Here is a 19,656-nt window from a genome sequence, read left to right on the forward strand (position 1 = left end):
GTTGTCAGAATGAGGGAGCTTTGGCCGCTAACGCTGATTATCAATCAAAATTTAAGCGGTGGTGGGTTTCAACCCTTGGCAAAGGACGTTTTGATTAAGCGTCAAAGACGTTACCCCTTTTTTTTTTGTTTCTTTTTTTTTTTAGTAAAGTTTCCGCCCGGGGTCCAACCGGGGACCTTACGCGTGTTTTTTTATTGTGAATTTTTTTTATTTATTCATTTATTTATTTATTTATTTATTTATTTTTTATTTTTTTAATAGTAAGGAACTGAAAACTAGTAATTGCACTCGTTGCATCGAGTTGGGGACGCATGTAGCTAAAAACATGCTAATAGTTGTAGAAAAAGGCATAAAGAAAGAGAGCAAAGTGCGGGGCTAAGGAAACCATGAAACAAAAACGAAGGGTGGAATCCATACCACCATTAACCAGTGCTACATCTTGCACCGGGTGCGAAACAAAAACTGCAAAGACCTTTTCGCACCGGGGACAAAAAGTGGAAATGGGGCAAATACTGCTACAGAGTGTGAGGGTTCACGACGAAACTCTCCATCTGCTGTATCATCCAGGTACGATCTCTCGTAATGACCAAGGTAGATCCCACGTTGTACCTTGTAGTGTTCTATCATCGTCTGTAATTTTAGCTTCTCTTACCCGTAATGTTCCAGCTACGTGGAGGGTCGTGGAACGCACTCCACAAATAATTGGAAAAATATTATCGATACTTTGGAATCTTGCAATGTCGTTCCTGCAAATAGTTCCAAAAGTCTAAAGTGTCCTTAGTGTCGTCTTGAAACAAATAATGCAATGCATATCCACGAAGCCACGTCATTGCATTAGTTTTAGTGCTTGGATAATACGTCTTATCCGGGAATAAGATAGTCTTGGGGTCGATATGATTCGGCGTTACTCGAAGGAAGTATGTTGACATTTGCCTCACTAAGTGCCACACAGCCGCAGACTCGCCACAGTTAAGACGGAGTTCATCGTTGTCTTGAACGCCACAGCTCGTGCACGTGGGTGAGTCTACCATGTGGATCGCATGTAGCCTTGGTCTGGTCACCTGCTTACCGTTGACAGTGATATACCACATCGCCGTGACGTCAGTGTCCAGTGTTACGTGGGGAATTGTCCTCCACACTTCTCGCCAGTTGACGTTCGGGTGCTTCCTCTCCACGACATTATCGGGTCGTCCACGTTGCAGGACCCGATAAACCGTCTTTGCCGTCGCCAGTTGAGTCGCTGGTAAGGCAAGTCGAACGTAACTGAGATCGAGGTAAAAGACACCGATGTAGAAGAGCGAGGAGGGGACGTGGTGTATCGGCACAGATGGCAACAGGGAGACTGTCCGGACGGCGGTGCCATAGTTTGACTAATGTGCTCACAAATAGGGCGACCGCTCCGTCATGAACGTGATAAAGGCTAAGCTCTCCCCGATCCGGGGGAAGGGTGAGAGTCTCATATTTGATCTTGAAAAGCATTCCTGAACTCACGAAGGACCCAAAAGCCGCAAGTATACGGCGAGCTAACATCACCGGTATAGGTAATATCTTGGCGATGTGCGGAATGCGTGACGCTAAATGTGTGTTAACGTACTGGGTCCTTTGGACGATGTCCAGGGCTAGTAGGCGGTTGTTGGCAATTCCAGTCCGAACATTTCGTAAAAGCCGTTGAAAGTTGTGAGCAGCGGTTCGTCGTATATCGTCTGTAAAATCAATGTCAAGACATTTCAAACTATCTCTGAGCTGTAACGGGGTGACACTGTTCTCAGACAATCCGACCCCGATGTTCATCGCCACCGATTTTGCGACGTTGATACGACTACCAGTGGCCATGCTATATTTCGCTATGCAATTCAGTGCGCTAGCGGTGTCGTCGCCGTTCGGATGACAATCACCAGGTCGTCAGCGTGTGCTTTACACCGGAAAGTGTGGCCTCGTAACATCATACCCGTTAGTCGTTGGCGCAGGCCACAGAGGAGTGGTTCCATGGCCACAGCGTAAAGTAAAGTGGACAGAGGGCAGACTTGGCGTATCGATCGAGAAATGGTGAGGGGCTGCGAAGGTCGGCCGTTGACGATCACCTTGGACGTCGTGCCACGGAGTAGTCGCGTGACGACAGTGACGAATGGCTGTGGGTACCGCACATGTTGGAGGACCGCTTCCAAATAGTCGTGGTCCACTCGGTCGAAAGCTTCACTAAAATCGATTGCCTCCAGTGCACCCTTCAGACGACATACCCTCACCAGTGAGATCAAGTCACGATATTCACTGAGTGCTGTTTGAATATTATTGTCGCCTCCTAATGACGTTTGATCGGGTGAAATAACATTTCGTAAGGCCTGGTGTATCCGCGCCGCCAACAGTCGAGAAAAGATCTTAAAGTCGCAGTTCAATAGCGTCAACGGGCGGTAGTCCTGCAGTCGTGAGCCACCAGACGGTTTGTGAATAGGAATAATCATCCCTTCCACAAGGGCCGCAGGGAGCGGAACTTCCGGGGATAGTAGTTCGCGACAGATGTCCGTCCATCGGGAGGCTAATAAATATTGAAAAGTCCTGTAAAATTCCAAGGGGAGGCCATCAGGACCCGGAGACTTGTTGACAGCTCCTTTTCTAATGGCGTCAATCACTTCTTCTTCTGTGATTTCTTCCTTCAAGGCCGCTTCCATTGCCGGGTTGACGGTGCCGTAAATCGTCTGAGAGACGTCCTCCAGTGCTGTCGGATCAGGGGTCTGAGCGGAATAGAGTGGGAATAATGATCGTAGAACACTGTGTTTATGTGTTGTTGCGTGGTGAGGCGACGACAGTCCTCCGTGTCGATGAAGCGTATCAGCGCTCGTTGACGTCGTTTACGTTCACGAAGGACGTGGAACATTGACGGGCGTTCGCTCGGTATCCGATCCTGCGTCCTCGAGCGGATGACTACCCCCTCTAGGTGGCGTCGCATATGAGCGAGGATCTGAGCCTTAGCACGGTGGACCGCCGTTTGCCGTACCGGAGACGGCGCCATAGCGCCGCAGTCGCGCAGTACTCTGAGGTAAAAGTCGAGTGTATGTCTACGCCAAGCAGCGTGGTCGCGACCGTAGGTTATCAACGTTCGCCTCAGTGCCGGTTTGGCGCAGTCCAACCACCAGCGGATCGTTGTGGGATATGCACGGAGGCGATTTTCACACGAATGCCACGTATCCTCAACGGCTTGGCGGCAATCCGGATACGACAGGTGAGCGATGTTTAATTTCCACGGGCTGCGGCTTCTCCACACTTGTTGCCGCCGCAGGGTGATGGCACAAATGTAAGCCGAGTGGTCCGAGAAGGCTGCAGGCCACACTTCCGCGTCCTGCGTTCCAGCGGCGAGAGAGCGGGAGACATAAATCCGGTCGATACGTCTGGAAGAGTGACTCGTGAAGTGTGTGAATCCCAGTCGGCGGCCGTGAAGATGTTCCCAAGTGTCCACCATCTGCAGGTCTCGAGTTCCGGGCACGGATTATGTCGTGGGAGTTGGTCTCTGGACGCCAGCACGCAATTGTAGTCACCTCCAAACACCAGATGGTCGTGGCGGCCTTGGAAGAGCGGGGCGACGTCTTCCGCAGAGAATCGTGAACGTTCGCGACGTTTGGCCGTCCCGGAAGGTGCGTAGAGATTTATAAGGCGGACACCCAGTACTGTGAGTGCCATTCCTCTTGCACCAGGCAGAAACAGCATATCGTCCGCCACTATCCCTTCAAAAAAAATGCGTGTGAAATCTTATGGGACTTAACTGCTAAGGTCATCAGTCCCTAAGCTTACACACTACTTAACCTAAATTATCCTAAGGACAAACACACACACCCATGCCCGAGGGAGGACTCGAACCTCCGCCGGGATCAGCCGCATAGTCCATGACTGCAGCGCCTAGACCGCTCGGCTAATCCTGCGCGGCACTATCCCTTCCCGAAGAAGTACAGCGACACCGCTGCCTGTAGGTGAGGCTGGAGAGACGCAAGCATCGTAACCGTACATGTCTGGGAAGTCGTCGACGTACACTTCTTGGAGAAGGACCATATCGATGAAAGCAGAGTTCAACATATCCTGAAGCAAGGATAACTTAGCGCGCGTCCGTATAGTGTTGATGTTTATAGTTTCAACGCGATAAGTTTGACGTCTATCCATAGCACCCGTGTTGGCCATCAATATCCTTGTAAGGCTGTCTCGTCACTGTATCTGATGGCGGGAAAGGATCAACACTGGTGGGGTAAATTCCCCCGCGTGTAATCCGACACGATGGGCAAGGAGTTTTCCTCACAGTCGTCCTTCCAGCTGCCATGAAATACCATCGGCTGTTGGTGGCTGTTAGTGGCTGCTGCGGCACTCGGCGCTGACTCCATCTGCTATACTAGCTGGGAATCGGCAGCGGCTGTCTGCTTGTGATCCTGCTGTTCTGTGGGGTCTGAGGGGCTGAAGCCGTCACCACGGCGATCTGTTGAGTTTGATGTTACAGCGGCCTCTGTACCGCCGTTACCGTCGTCGGAGTGTCCACAGTCCATATCAGACGATCGCTTCAAACACTCGTCAGATGGAGCACGCCGCCGCCTCTTGTGTTTTTGCGGGGAACGCTGTTTACTGACGTGTGTTTCAGTATCCGAATGTGGGTGGATTTCTTCAGCTGCTCCGGTGTCTCGAAGAAAAGCCGCTGTCGGCACAACCCGTGGGTCGATGTCCATCCTGGCATCCACGCCTTCTTGCAAGGTCGGTCGATGATTATCTTCAGGTGGGGACGCCGTTGTAGAGGACGGATCCTGTACTGCAGAATCCATCATGGTCTCGCTATCGGGGGCGGCTATCAGACTAATGTGGTCAGCATCGGAAAGGGTTGCTGCCCGTGCAACTTCGGCCTAATTGAGAGGAAGGGTCGTCACCGTAGAAGGAGTCATAGATTCACCTGTCGGGATTTGAGTACGCCGTCGTCGGAGACAATCCGACCGGACGTGCCTTTCTTGGCCACGACCAGAGCAAGTGCGTGCCTGACCGTCATACATAATGATCGCCCTACATCCGCCGATGACAAGATATGACGGTACATGTTTGGTCAGTTCAATTTTGATCTGTCTTACCCCGTTAAGAACGGGGTACGTTGTAAAGGTGGTTCCGCCGGCCGGAGTGGCCGTGCGGTTCTAGGCGCTACAGTCAGGAACCGCGTGACCGCTACGGTCGCGGGTTCGAATCCTGCCTCGGGCATGGATGTGTGTGATGTCCTTAGATTAGTTAGGTTTGGGACTGATGACCACAGCAGTTAAGTCCCATAGTGCTCAGAGCCATTTTGTAAAGATGGTCCATTTTTCGGCCATATGGCTGACCACTCTACCGTAGGGCTGGAAAGCCGCGGTGACTACGTCCGGTGGTACTTCGAAAGGGAGTTCGAAGACGCGAATCGTACGGAGGCCAAGCCCCGCGTGATCGATAGAGACCGCCCCAATATGGCCATCAGAATGTTTGAATTTAAGATCGTTCGCATGTGCGCGCACGATTTTGTTGCAGACCTCGTCACTTACTAACTTGACGTAGACAACACTGCTCGTGATAGAGAGATGGATACCAATGATGTCTCGCGGTTCAATTTTAACGTCGTCACGTAGGAAACGTTCCACTTCAAAAGCTCGCGATCGTGCATGATCGGTTTGAAAACTGATCTTGATGGTGGTTTGTCTGTATGAATGTGCCATGTTGCGTCGGTAGTGATGGACTCTAAACTAGCGACAACGCAGTAGTAAACAACTTTGGGCACTCGCGACCGCGCGGACGGGACGTAAACAAGACGTCCTCGCCGCAGCGCTGCGGAAAGCAGACTGTCCTTAAACCACGGGACTCCAAGTACTACAGTAAAAACAAATCAGCCGATTTACCAATGCCACATCGCCAGATTGTTGTAATGCTAATGGTTGTGATTTGTTGTATCCTTTCGTCCAGAAAAATCAAATCACCTTGTCGCTGATTCTTACTTCGCATCAAAACAAGGCACATAACGTCATTTTAATTCACTCACATTGATGGCTTTCAGCATTTGTACATCCTCCTTGTATTTGTGATAAGAGTCGCACGTCACATCTCCATTGTCTCCATTGTTTCCATATTCTGGATGTTCGTGCAGCATGTGGTCCCAGATACTCTCGCCTTTGCCTGTAAATGACACAAACCACATTTGACATGGTATTACCAGACAGTTTTTGATATGTAAAGTGCATGGATAGAAAGACTGAAAAAATGCTAAGTTGCTTCAAATTAGTCGAGATAAGAGGAGTGTTAAAAAATTAGCAGTGTGAAATAAGGTATTTTGAATACAATTATAACACAATCTGGTCCGTATGAAGTTCCCTATGTGCAAGCAATAAAAACAGTAATATTTTATTTTTTAATAACAAATCTTTTTTGCTGCCCGAGGAGATGCCGTTATCCATTATTGTCGTTTCATGATGACACAGAAGAGAAAATAAACACTGCGCGATACCAGAATGACAGAGATCATACTTTAGTAGAACTTGACGAGAGGAACTACTTATATCTCCTTAGCACATTTTTCAACTAGAAAAAAGAAAAGAATAGAAATCTGGTGAGGAACAAAGGTGCAAAAATGACGCTGACTAAGGTTTACCAAACAATAAAGAAATTGTACAGATTGTGACGACGCCAAAACATTTTCGAATTGCAAGTGACTATAATCTCGCAAGATACAGGGTAAAATTGATAACAAGTTAGAAACGAAGTAACTGAATGTTGAGTACTAGAATTTATTTAAACCAGATTAAATCAAGTGGCAGATTCAACGTCTTTGAAAACATAGGCTATACAAATATAAACGAAGAGGGCAATTACTTAAGAAAGATACTTACGCAAACAGCAAATCTTCCAGGTACAAGAAAGAAAATGACAAGAACATCTCAGCTGGAATGCATCAGCTATTAAAGAAGTAGGTGACAGCATCAAGTAAATAATAATAGGAATTTGACAGAATATGCTGCATTAATTAACCTTGAGGCTTGATAAGCAACACAGGATCATAGACTTTTCCACGCGATGTGCAGATTCAGTGTTGACGTAAATATCTACATCTAAAACCAGCACATCACTGACAACGGCTGCATAAAAGTGTTCTACACCATTCGACTTTTTCAATGACTAAACAGTGTTGGTGTATCTGTAATCATGTGGTGTTCTGTCTACAGCGTGTGTGTGCGTGCAAGCAAACAAATACTCTAACATGACCTACTTATTTTATGTAAGTATGACCTGGCATTATGGTGTAAACTATAGGCCAATAAATTCTGGTCAAATGCAAGTATGGAGAAATAAAAACAGAAATTACATCAGCAGTCGACACTGGAACATCCAGTCTTCTTCTTCCTTCATGGGGTGGACTTACTTCATGTTCTATCTTTACTGAAGTCACGTGTTCCTTGATTGTTCTACATCTTTCTTTCCTTTCGATTCAAAATTAATTACTTGTTTAGTTAATCTGTCTTCCCCCATTGTATTGGTATATTGCTTTCATTTTATGCATCCTTGCTCTATATTTACACAATATATTCTCTATGCCAAAAAAGAAACGACGCACCACGGAGAAATTATCCGAATGATATGAAAATCGGTACATGTGATGTTCATGTACTGACAAACACATGATTAAAGTTTCAGAAAAATTGGATGATTTATTCAAGCGAAAGAGCTTCACAAATTGAGCAAGTCAATAAAGCGTTGTTCCACCTCTCACCCTTAAGCAAACGGTTATTCGCCTTGGCATTGATTAACAGAGTTGCTCGATGTCCTCCTGAGGGATATCGTGCCAAATGCTGTGTGATGGCGCGTTAGATCGCCAAAATCCTGAGCTAGTTGGAGGGCCCTGCCCACATATTCCATACTTCCTCTGTTGAGAGAGATCCGGTGACCTTACTGACCATGGTATCGGTTGATATGTGGTGTCAGCGCCAGACACCACACTTGCTAGGTGATAGCCTTTAAATCGGCCTCGGTCCGGTAGTATACGTCGGACCCGCGTGTCGCCACTGTCAGTGATTGCAGACCGAGCGCCGCCACACGGCAGGTCTAGAGAGACTTCCTAGCACTCGCCCCAGTTGTACAGCCGACTTTGCTAGCGATGCTACACTGACAAATACGCTCTCATTTGCCGAGACGATAGTTAGCATAGCCTTCAGCCACGTCATTTGCTACGACCTAGCAAGGCGCCATTACCAGTTATATTGAGATTATATTAATGTATCAACAAGAGCGATGTTCTCCAATTATGGATTAAAGTTAAGTAATCCAAGATCTTCGTACTTTATTTGCAATTCTCTAGACATTGTCCCGTTCCAGACCTCACGCCAGTCTGCGTGAGCTAAACGCTTGCCTTTCGGCTACCTCCGAGTGGCTTGGCTGTCTTGCCAAGTCACTACATGATAAACATGAAGAGAAGCAATAGAAACCCTTGCCATGTGCAGGCGGACATTATCTTGTTGAAAAGTAAGCCTAAGGTGGCTTGCCGTGAACGGCAACAAAACGCAGCTTAGACTATCGTAGACGTTATGAAAAGAAATGGCACCCCACACCATCACTGTTGGTTGTCAAGCTGTGTGGCAGGCGAAAGTCAGGCTGGAATCCCACAACTGTTCGGAGTGTCTCCTGACTCGCCTCGGTGGTTGTCTGGGCTCGGTTCGAAGCGGGACTTTTCACTGAAGACAGTTCTTCTCCAGTCAATGAGATTCCAGGCCGAGGACGTGTACCGAGACGCCCCAAACAACGGTTGGATACCTGCCTGAGCGTCGCCCTCCATACAGCTGTTAACCAGGAGTGATGGTTCAAAATGGTTCAAATGGCTCTGAGCACTATGGGACTTAACATCTATGGTCATCAGTCCCCTAGAGCTTAGAACTACTTAAACCTAACTAACCTAAGGAAATCACACAACACCCAGTCACCACGGGGCAGAGAAAATCCCTGACCCCGCCGGGAATCGAACCCGGGAACCCGGGCGCGGGAAGCGGAGTGATGGTCTGGGGTGCCGTTTCTTTTCATAGCATGACCTCTTCGGATGTCATCCTCCGCACCCTAAAGCCGTCGGCACACGGACCGTGTTGTCGAACGTTAACGTTGAGCGTGCCAAGTTCAACGTGCAGCTGAACGCTCAGGAACGATGCGACTTGTGCATACAGTACGTTGGCCCCTGACGTGGTATACGCCATCGCAACGCACTCCAGCGGCAGTTGAGGGATGTTTCTAGTTCGTAAATCACACTGTTACTCAACGGGCCCGCGTAAAATTCCCATGTTAGCTCTATTGGAACGCACATTTCCTCCATCGTCCACGAAAAGGAAAGTACCATGTCCAGTCTATAAGGATACAGGCTTATGAAAGTTCCATTACAAACAGTGCGGTACAAATTTGGAATACTTCTCCGCATAAGAATAATAAATAATATTTATTATTTCATCATTCTCACGCTTTAGTAAAACACCAAGGTCAATCTTACTTGATCACTGTTCCCAACCAGTAGCAGAATCTTTGCAACATGTGAATTACGAAGCGTAAAAGAAAAAGGAGCAAAATGTCTTTATACAAGTAGCGCAAGCTGTCTAGTAGATTAAGCCAATCGAACAGTCACTCCGCAAAAAAAGGTAAACTTACATTTACATAACTTCAAATATTATAGTATATAATTATATTAAATTAATAATAAAGTATCAGAACCTAATAAAAACGCGAATGTTAGGAAAAAAAATTTTGAAGTGTCAAGACGCTAACTACAACTCACTATAAGACGGTGATTCCACCCATTACGTTAAGCCAACAACACACATGTACTTGTAAGCATTGTAAGTTACTCATTGCTGAAAACCTTAATCGTAGATATGTTATTAATTGAAATTTAATTATAACAAATTATACCAAGAACAATGCGTTTTGGGTGGATCATCAGCGTGTCGCTGCCTTCAAATAGCCTACTCTCATAACACGCAAGCTAAAATAATTCTTTTGCCACGAGTATCATGTTTCTCATTATTTTATTGGAACGAATCACAGAGTTAACAACGGGTTTTCCAGTGATTCTCAATTTGCTGGTGCTCACAAATGGCATATATACATATAGGCTTGAAATGAATGCCAATACGGCGCCTTACAACTCTGTACTGAAGAGAGACGTGCGTGTCACGTCGGCGGCGTTGTGCCATCTCATTGGTCAACGCTCAGATGCACGCTCAGAATGTCTGACATGCCAGATATTGCTCTGCACGTTCGGAAAGACTTCCGAACGTGCTATTCCACGCTATGACGTCATAAATTCAGCACGCTCAACGCTCAACGTTCGGATGCACGGTCCGTGTGCCGACGGCTTTACAGTACAGCAGTACGTCGACGATTTTGTTACCTCTCATAGCAAGCCATCCTGGGCTAACATTTCACCAAGAAAATGACCGCCGGCACACGCAAGAGTTTCTACTGCTTGTCTTCCTGTAAAACCTCCTTTGGCAAGTAAGGTCGTCGGATCACTCCCCAATTGAGAACGTATGGAACGTGTAACGCCGCTTCCTTTGGACGAAAAATTGAAAATATAAAATAGTACCCAAAGCCCAATAAGAGTCCCAAAAGCCAAGATCCAAATTTCAAGTCCCACTGAAATAGCATCACTTCAATAGTAGCAAGTATATAGAAAAGAAATCTAGTATAAAGTGACTTAATGTTTTGAAAAGGAAAAGAAAAGAAATAGAATCCATTAGTTCCAAATTAAAATTATAGTAGATCACAAAGTAGTGTACTTATAGCTCACGGAATAGAACGAGTCAACTCAAAGAATATTCCTTGTGAGTACTCTTTGAGGACACTGCGTAATACAGAATGAAAAAATCCTACATTGTTAATCTGCTAGCGCTTGCTGGATCAGGTCGTATCTCAACGTGTGTTCTTGTACGTGGGCGTGACGAGGCTGTTTTTGTGCATTTTCGGAAATTTTACCATCTACTAGGAATCATTAAACTTGCAATAGGTAGGTCAGCAACCTTGAGTATATCATTACGTAAAGCCAAGAGAGGAAAAGATCCGAACTTGTCTTAAATTGATTATCATACAGGGAAGACTGAACTCTGCCCCAAAGTAATAGACTGTTAGCAATTCACCGACATAGGAAGTGAACATTGGTATTGAATTGTGAGGAAGTACTGAAGTTTCGTTAAAGTAGCAAATGAAATCTGGATCTTGTTAGAAACTCTTTGACTGAAACTTACGTAACTAATTCCACCCAGCTCAGAGAAAAGTTACTTCCTTAATACAATGATAGTATAGAATAAACCAGCATAAAGTGGATTTACCGTGTGACATTTCTTTCAACCCATTTAATATTGTTTGTTTATGAAATATTTATTTGCGCGACGACATAGATCAAGTAACAGAGCGCAGCATGCATAAATATTCTTTGCCGCGTTAGAAAGTTATTGTACGGATTCGAACTATTAAGCTTACGTAAACTGAAAACTTTAGGGGATAAACTATTACCGTACAGGGACTGTAGACACAATTAGTACGAGTACGAGGATAGCCATTGGTGGGCAACTAAGAGTGGCTGTGCTCGTACACGTCGGGGAGCACATTATTATTTGAACTGGTCGGTATCATTGATACGCACTCGGCGTGAACACAGTGCAGCAGGACAGATTTTTTAATGTAATGTACCTCATAAGACAATATATACGTTCTACCGCTAGTTGGTCGGAGCACGAATTTCATCAACGAACGTTTCCAATATATCTTAAGAGGAGCAGTTGCAAACATTATGGGCAGGGTCCTCTAACTAGCTCGGGATTTTGACCATGTAACGGGCAGTTGGACAGAATTTGGCTTGATATCCTTCAGGAAGATACTTGCCTAGCCAAATAACTGCTTGCGTAAGGGCCAGAGTTGGACCAACACGTTATTGATTTGCTCAATTTGACTAAATCATCCATTTTTTTGTGAAATTGTTATCATTTGTTTGTCTGTACATGTAAATCACGTCTATCGATTTCCGTCCTATACGGACAATTTCCTCGTGGTGTGTCGTTTTCTTTTCTCTTATAGTGTATATTAACTTTTTCTCTTATAATGTTGTTTTTATTTGATACCTGAGGGTACATTCTTTAGCTTTCCTCAGAAATTCCATTTCAACTGACTGTAATCTTCTTTTGTCTTTCTTGTCCAAGACTCGCTTCCATATATCAGGATAGAGGTAGACATTACTTGGTAAAATTTTAACTTAGTGCCCTTCCTTGTCCTGCTCGTTGAGCAAGCTATGAAAATCATCAAGGACAAATTTGGAAAGAGAATTCAAGTTGAGGAGAAAGAAAGCTTTGAAGGTTGCCGATGACTTGTAATTCTCTCAGAGGCGAAAAAGTATTTGGAAGAGTAGTTGAATGGAATCGATAGCGTCTTGAGAAACGGTTACAAGATAGACATCAACAAAATTAAAATAAGGATGATGGAATGTAGACGAGTTAAAACAGGTGATGCGGAGGGAATTGAATTATAAAATGAGATACTAAAAGTGTAGATGACTTTTGTTATTTCGACAGCGGAGAGGTACAAAATGCAGACGGGAAAAGCGTATAAGAAACACAGAAATCTGTTGACACTGAGTTCAAATGTAGATGATAGTAAGTCTTTTCTTAAACCATTTGTCTGGAGTGTAGCCTCGTACGGAAATTAAATATCCTCAGTAAACAGTCCAGACAAAAAAAGAGTAGAAGCTTTGCAAGTGTGTTACTATGGAAGAATGTTGAGGATTAGATGCACAGGGAGAATAATTAATGAGGAGGTATTGAAGCGAATTGAAAAAAAAAGACAGTTATGTCACAATACGATTAAATGAAGAGATCGGTCAACTGGACGCATCCTGAAGCATCAAGGAATCGTCAATTTGGGGAAAGGTGTGATGTTTTTGTGTGAGGGTGAGCATTAAAATTGTAAAGGAAGGTCTAGGCTCAAACGCAAGGAGCGGATTCAAATGGATGACATGGATGTAGGTGGCACTAGTTATGCTGAGTGCAAAAGTTTACACATGATAGAATAGCGTGGAGTGCTGCGTCAACAACAATAATAACAATTTAATAATAACAATTTAGAAATGAAAATAGCACAATGAGCCATTTGCAAGCTTTGCTCGAAGTTATCAAAAGGGGAAATTAGTACGAATTGCTACTTTGCCTGATATTCATAAATGTTGGGAAATTGTCCGAGTTAATTTTAACAAAATGTTTACCAACAGCTCTAGGTTTAGCCTGTGGTAGGTTTCTCAGATGATGAAAAGATTCAAGTCGAGATTTACTAGAAGAGACAGGGAAACAAACAAATTAATCAGGGAAAAGATCGTTATGGACGATGTAATTATAACTAATGAACATGGAATACGCATGAAGAGGACAGGTAGCCAGGCGAATAGAGGCTGAGGAAATTTCATTGTTGGATTTCAAGAGATGAGAGAAGACAGGCAAAACGACGTAATCGAATCAAGGTAGTAGCAGGCTAGGGAAGTCCAATATAGAAAAATTGCCCAATAGCGGGTAGCCATAGGTCGGAAATGCACGGTTGTGAACCTACAACCACAAAACGACTGCCAATCAGCGACGAGCTCGCCGAGATCAATAACCGAGAGGGGGTAGTCGCAAGATCTCTTGAAGGCGCAACGGTAGTACGCTGCATAGCAGATATTGATATTTGAGGAATAAATTTCGACCATTACGCCTACACCTACATCTACATGGCTATTCTGCAATTCACACCTAAGTACATGGCAGAGGGTTCATAAAACTTCTTTCACACCATTCTTGACCTTCCATTCTCGAATAGCGCGCTGGAGAAACAAGCGCCTAAATTTTCCCCGCGAACTCTTATTTCTCCTATTTATCACGACGATCGTTTTCTCCTATGTAGGTGGTATTCAACATATTTTCACATTCGGAGGAGAAAGTTGGTGATTGAATTTCCCAAAAAGAACTCGCCGCAATGGAAAACACCTTTGTTTTAATGATTGTCGCCCAAACTCGCATATCGTATCCATGACACTATCCCCCGTATTTTGCGATTACACAAAACAGAGTTGTCCTTCTTTGAACTTTTTCATTGTCCTGTCTGGTAAGGATCACACACAGCGCAGCACTACTCCGGAAGAGGACGGACAAGCCTATTATAGGCAGTCCAGTGTCTTTAATAGATCTGTTGCATCTTGCAAGCGTTCTCCCAACAAAACGCAGTCTTTGGTTCGCCTTCTCCACAACATTTTCTGTGTGATGGCTCGAGTTTAAATTATTCGTAATTTTAATGCATAGGTATTTTGTTGAACCGACAATTTTTAATTTTATTTGATTTATCGTTCAACCGAAATTTAACGGATTTTTTTAGTACTCACATGTAGATCTTCTCACTTTTTATTGTTCATGTTCAACTGCCACTTTTTATTCCATGCATATATCGTATGTAAATCATTTTGTAATTTGAACTGATCTTCTGACGAGTTGCCTAGATGGTAACCAACATTATAATCTGCAAGCAATCTACGAGGGATGCTCATGTTGTCTAAATGATAGAGGACCTATGAAACTTCGTAGAGGAACCCCAGATTTCACAAGCGATTCATTCCATGAATTCTCGTCGGTAACCACGAACTGTGGCCTTTCTTGAAGAAAATCATGCACCTAGTCGCACGACTGAAATGATTAGACGCACTCAGACATTAGAAGACACTTGAGGGAATAATTTCAGAAGCCTTTTGGAAACCTATAAATGTGGAATCAACTTGATATCCCGTGCAGATAGCACTCGTTATTTCATGTGAATATAGAGGCAGTAGTGTTTCAAAAGAATGTTATTTTCTTAATCCATGCTGGATATGTATCAACAAATAGTTTTCTTTGAAGTATTTCATAACATTCGAACACAGCATGTGATCCAAAATCCTTCATAAATTTAAGTAAAAAGTATGGTTTGAGAAAATATATGTGCTATTTTTTCATCTGAGTCTTAGCGTAGAGTTACTCAGCTACTTGTTATGATTAAAGGTCATTCGTGCACTCCGTACAGCAGCAAAAATTCGTTCTTTCTTATGTTAGATTTCGTTATTAACATTACGTTTTACAGTACCACACGTCGAGCACCTTACTAAGGTGATATCTCCAGAGTGCACCTTGTTATTTTAACGAATCAGTAATAATGCGAGTTTTCTAGCGGAGTCGATTTAATGGTCGAGTTTAACACATTGACCATCACAGAAAAATCGTGTCTAACGTAAGCAGCCTCCTATAGGTGTTTATTATTTGCTTGGCTTTGACTGCTCAGCTTAGAACCGAGGACAACTTTTTTTTTTTTTTTTTTCTTTTCAAAGTCCAGTCGGTCGCGAAATTAAAACCACAGTGAAAATTCGATGAAGCTCCGCACAGGTTTGCGTTGTGTAATCCGTAGTTTTCAGTTCTGAGCGCAAAGTGAGTGCGTACAGATGCCTGAAACAACAGAACCTCCCGTCAAGTTTGAAGTGTGTGCTGTCATTAGGTTTTTTCGTGCTGAGGCGTTCTCCCTGACTTCTCGCAGCCCGCATAACGTAACTGCCATGCGCTGACAGCATAGTGAGGAAATCGTCCCGGAATTTTGAATCAGGACTTACAGACGTTCATGACCTAGGCGGCCAGGGAAGGAAGGGAGCGTCAGCTGCCGATCTTGTTCAGCGAGTGGGTCAGACGATAAGAGAAAACCTTCTACGAAGGAAATTCGGACCAAGCGAAGACGAATGTAATTAACAGGTATTGTCCTTCATGACAATGCTCGAACGCAGACTGCAGCTGCTGCAATAGCACTCCAGCAGTTGTATTTGGCTCCATCTGATTTTCGTCCCTCTTATTGCGTCAACCGCAGGGTATGGGGACAGCATTTTTGGCACAGACGACGAGCTGCAGACCGGCGTAGAGAATTGGCGGAAAGCACAGGTGGCTGCTGCCCACTATGACGAGGGAAGTTGGAAAGTTTTTCACATTATATACTGCGGCCTATGGATGAAGGGCATCAGGCAGATGCCATATTTCTAGATTTACGGAAGGCGTTTAGCACGGTGCCCCATTGCAGGTTGCTAACGAAGGTACGAGCACGTAGAATAAGTTCACATATATGTGAGTAGCTCGAAGACTTCGTAAGTGATAGAATCCAGTATGTTGTCCTCGATGGCGAGTGTTCATCAGATAATCAGAGACAAGGGTATCGTCAGGAGTGCCCCAGGGAAGTGTGATAGGACAGCTGTTGTTCTCTATATACATAAATGATTTGGCGAACAGAGTGGGCAGCAATCTGCGGTTGTTTGCTGATAATGCTATGGTGTACGGTAAGGTGTCGAAATTGAGTGACTGTAGGGAGATACAAGATGACTTAGACAAAATTTCCAGTAGGTGTGATGAATGACAGCTAGTCCTAAATGTGTAAATGTGGAAAAATGTAAATTAATGTGGATGAGTAGGAAGATCAAATCTGTAATGTTCGCTTAATGTATTACTAGTGTCCTGCTTGGCACAGTTAAGTTGTTTAAATATCTGGGCGCAACGTTTCAAAGCGATATGAAATAGAACGAGCGTGTGAGGACTGCAGTAGAAAAGGCGAATGCTCGACGACTTCGATTTACTGGGAGAATTTTAGGAAAGAGTGGTTCACCTGCAAAGGAGACCACATATAGGACTCTGATGCAACCTGTTCTTGAGTACTGCACGAGTGTTTGGGATCAGTACCACGTCGGATTGAAGGAACACATCGAAGAAATTCAGAGGCGGTGTGCTAGATTTGTTACCGATAGGTTCGAACAACACGTAGGGCGACGTTCTTTTCGAGAAACTCTATTGGGAAAGTTTAGAGAATCGGCATTTGAAGCTGACTGCCGAACGATTCTACTACCACCAACATAAATCGCGCATAAGGACTCAGGAGATAAGGTACGAGAAATTAGGGCTCATACGGAGGCATAGACACAGTCGTTTTTCCCTTGCTCTGTTTGCGAGTGGAACAGGAAAGAATATGACTAGCAGTGGTACAGGGTATCAGGAAACAACTAGTAGATGTACATGGTATCCTCTGCCACGCACGGTACTGTGGCTTGCGGGGTATCTATATAGGTGTAGATGTCGATGTAAGTCGAAGTGGTGACTACGAACAGAAGTAGCTGGAAGGTGTAGCTAAATGTTGCAAATAAAACATTTTTGATTTTTACTGTCATTTGCATTTCGCAGCCGATGAAACCTTGAAAAAGAAACCTCTTATATTCCTTCAAAAAATGGTTCAAATGGCTCTGAGCACTATGGGACTCAACTGCTGACGTCATTAGTCCCCTAGTACTTAGAACTAGTTAAACCTAACTAACCTAAGGACATCACAAACATCCATGCCCAAGGCAGGATTCGGACCTGCGACCGTAGCGGTCTTGTCTTATATTCCTTAAACTAATATAAACAGCAACTACGCTCTCGCTGATAGGCTACCTTCTTTTGCCAGCAACGGTAATGTTTCTGGGGATGCTTTATGACAAGTAATGTGTAGTTTTCGCTGATGTAAGCAGGATCCACAAGAGACAGCGTAGTAAAAAAAATGGTTCAAATGGCTCTGAGCACTATGGGACTTAACATCTATGGTCATCAGTCCCCTAGAACTTAGAACTACTTAAACCTAACCAACCTAAGGACAGCACACAACACCCAGCCATCACGAGGCAGAGAAAATCCCTGACCCCGCCGGGAATCGAACCCGGGAACCCGGGCGTGGGAAGCGAGGACGCTACCGCACGACCACGAGATGCGGGCTAGACAGCATAGTAAATTACCACAATACGCATGTGTGGACACATGCAAATCGCCCAGCACTCCGGGAGGTGAGAAGTAAGGGTCGCTTCAGAATCAGTGTATGGGCACGAATCTGCGACACGCTCATAGGCCATGCATTTTATCAGACTGAATAATAGGATTTCTGCAAGATGAATTATCAGCCTTACGAGAGTACCTTGCCCTTGCAGAAAGCCAACGACGGTTTTCTATGAACGACGGGGCATCACCCCATTTTCTGCGCATAGTGGCATAATGCGACAATAGATCACCGCAACGTTTCACGGCGATTAGTTGGTCGATAAGATCCAGTGGCGTGGCCTGCCCGTTCACAAGACCTAAATACTTTGGATTTCTGGCTATGATGATATTTAAAGGTATTGGTGTATGCCCAATCCATCTACAATGTCCAGATGATTCAGCAGCGTGTTATCAACGCATGTGACGCAATCCGAATGACGCTGGGTGTACGCGAAAGAGTGCACAATTCACTGCTGAAGGATGCGTGAGGTTGTGTGATAAATAAATGCAGCACTGCCTATAGTTTCTTCTTCTACGTAACAGACAGATGGCAATGAGAGGACAGGAGGGCCCATATCCCAGACCTACAATTAGAGTAACATTTCTTCTAGTTGCGACTAATACTACCTTCTGTAGGTACATGTGATACTTTTGTTAAACGTCGCACTATATATAACTCCTTTGCAGGTTGTTGCCCAGCTTGCAACCAAAACAGCCCACATAATATAAAATGTAGCCGCAGAACCACCATTTACAGACATTTGAAACAAGCTTACTGTAAAGGCTTCCCATATAATTTAGTTGTGTAGGGATTAATTTTATGAATTTGCAATACATCTCGCCGCGAGAGTGTAACTGTTGTCACACGTAAATTACTTGTAGCCTCCGTATAGGCGTGTTTCCCTACAGACATTCCATATTACAGCCTTTCATTTCTGACTCAAGGTCGATAACTGCGGATTCCATTTCGCTAGAGGCTTTACCCCGACTACAATCCAATTACACTGTGCAGACTGCCTTGAGGCAGAAATTAATTTCAAAGTTGTATTAGAACATCAATCGAAATATTATAACTCAGCTTGTAACGCCGGAAATGCATATCCTCCTATTTCCATCTACAGTACTATAAATTTTTTTTCTTTATTTTGTTACCTGAAGATATGACATTTCTGTGTCTTTATATATTGTAGTTGTTTTACTATTTGTATATATATATTTATGCATTTATGTCGATGTGTAATTGGTTAGTTTTGTAAATATTATTTGTATTTTTACGCTGGGTCTTGCCTAGGGAAAACTATGCTATCGAATGAATACATCAATAGGTCGTGTGGAGAACCAAAGTGTTTAGGATCTTTGGTAGTGTTACCTCTGTCGCGTGGAGCGCGGGCAGAGGCAGAGTCTGGCTGGGGTAGTGCAGTGGAGCAGGTGTGTTGTGTGACGCTCCCACGAGTTGCCGCGCTTTCGGGATTTGGCACCATATAATTGTGCTCTACTTGCTGTGATAGTTTCGGACATGGTGTCGCCGACGGGAAGCGTTAGCTGGCACACATCAAGAGCCCGTTTCGGCTGGAGACCGTGTCGAGAAGAAGGCGCGCCAACATCCAGATTCTGCAACAGCGACGGCCGACAATGAGTGACTGTCGCCACCTCCTCGATCGACAGCTTCAAACCTTCAATCAACCAACAAGGAAGACTGGAAGCACGTAAAGTTTTAGAACTGTATGGCAGACCTCAGCTTTTATAATTGTTGCATCACAAAATTATAGCAACTAAGCATGAACTTTTGTTGCTCATTGTCCCAATT

At 44.5% G+C, this 19,656-nt stretch overlaps 1 protein-coding gene across 1 annotated transcript in view; it reads right to left on the reverse strand.

The window, feature by feature from the left end:
- The window catches only part of LOC126412968 (myrosinase 1-like), a 91,104-nt gene that overhangs the window by 52,061 nt on the left and 19,387 nt on the right, over window positions 1-19,656 (reverse strand). Inside the window, exon 2 of the mRNA XM_050082860.1 lies at window positions 6,017-6,150. Within this exon, the coding sequence (XP_049938817.1) occupies window positions 6,017-6,150 (134 nt within the window). The remainder of the gene's footprint in view (window positions 1-6,016; window positions 6,151-19,656) is intronic.

This window comes from Schistocerca serialis, chromosome 7 (assembly GCF_023864345.2).
Source record: "Schistocerca serialis cubense isolate TAMUIC-IGC-003099 chromosome 7, iqSchSeri2.2, whole genome shotgun sequence".
NCBI classification, from domain to species: Eukaryota; Metazoa; Arthropoda; class Insecta; order Orthoptera; family Acrididae; genus Schistocerca; species Schistocerca serialis.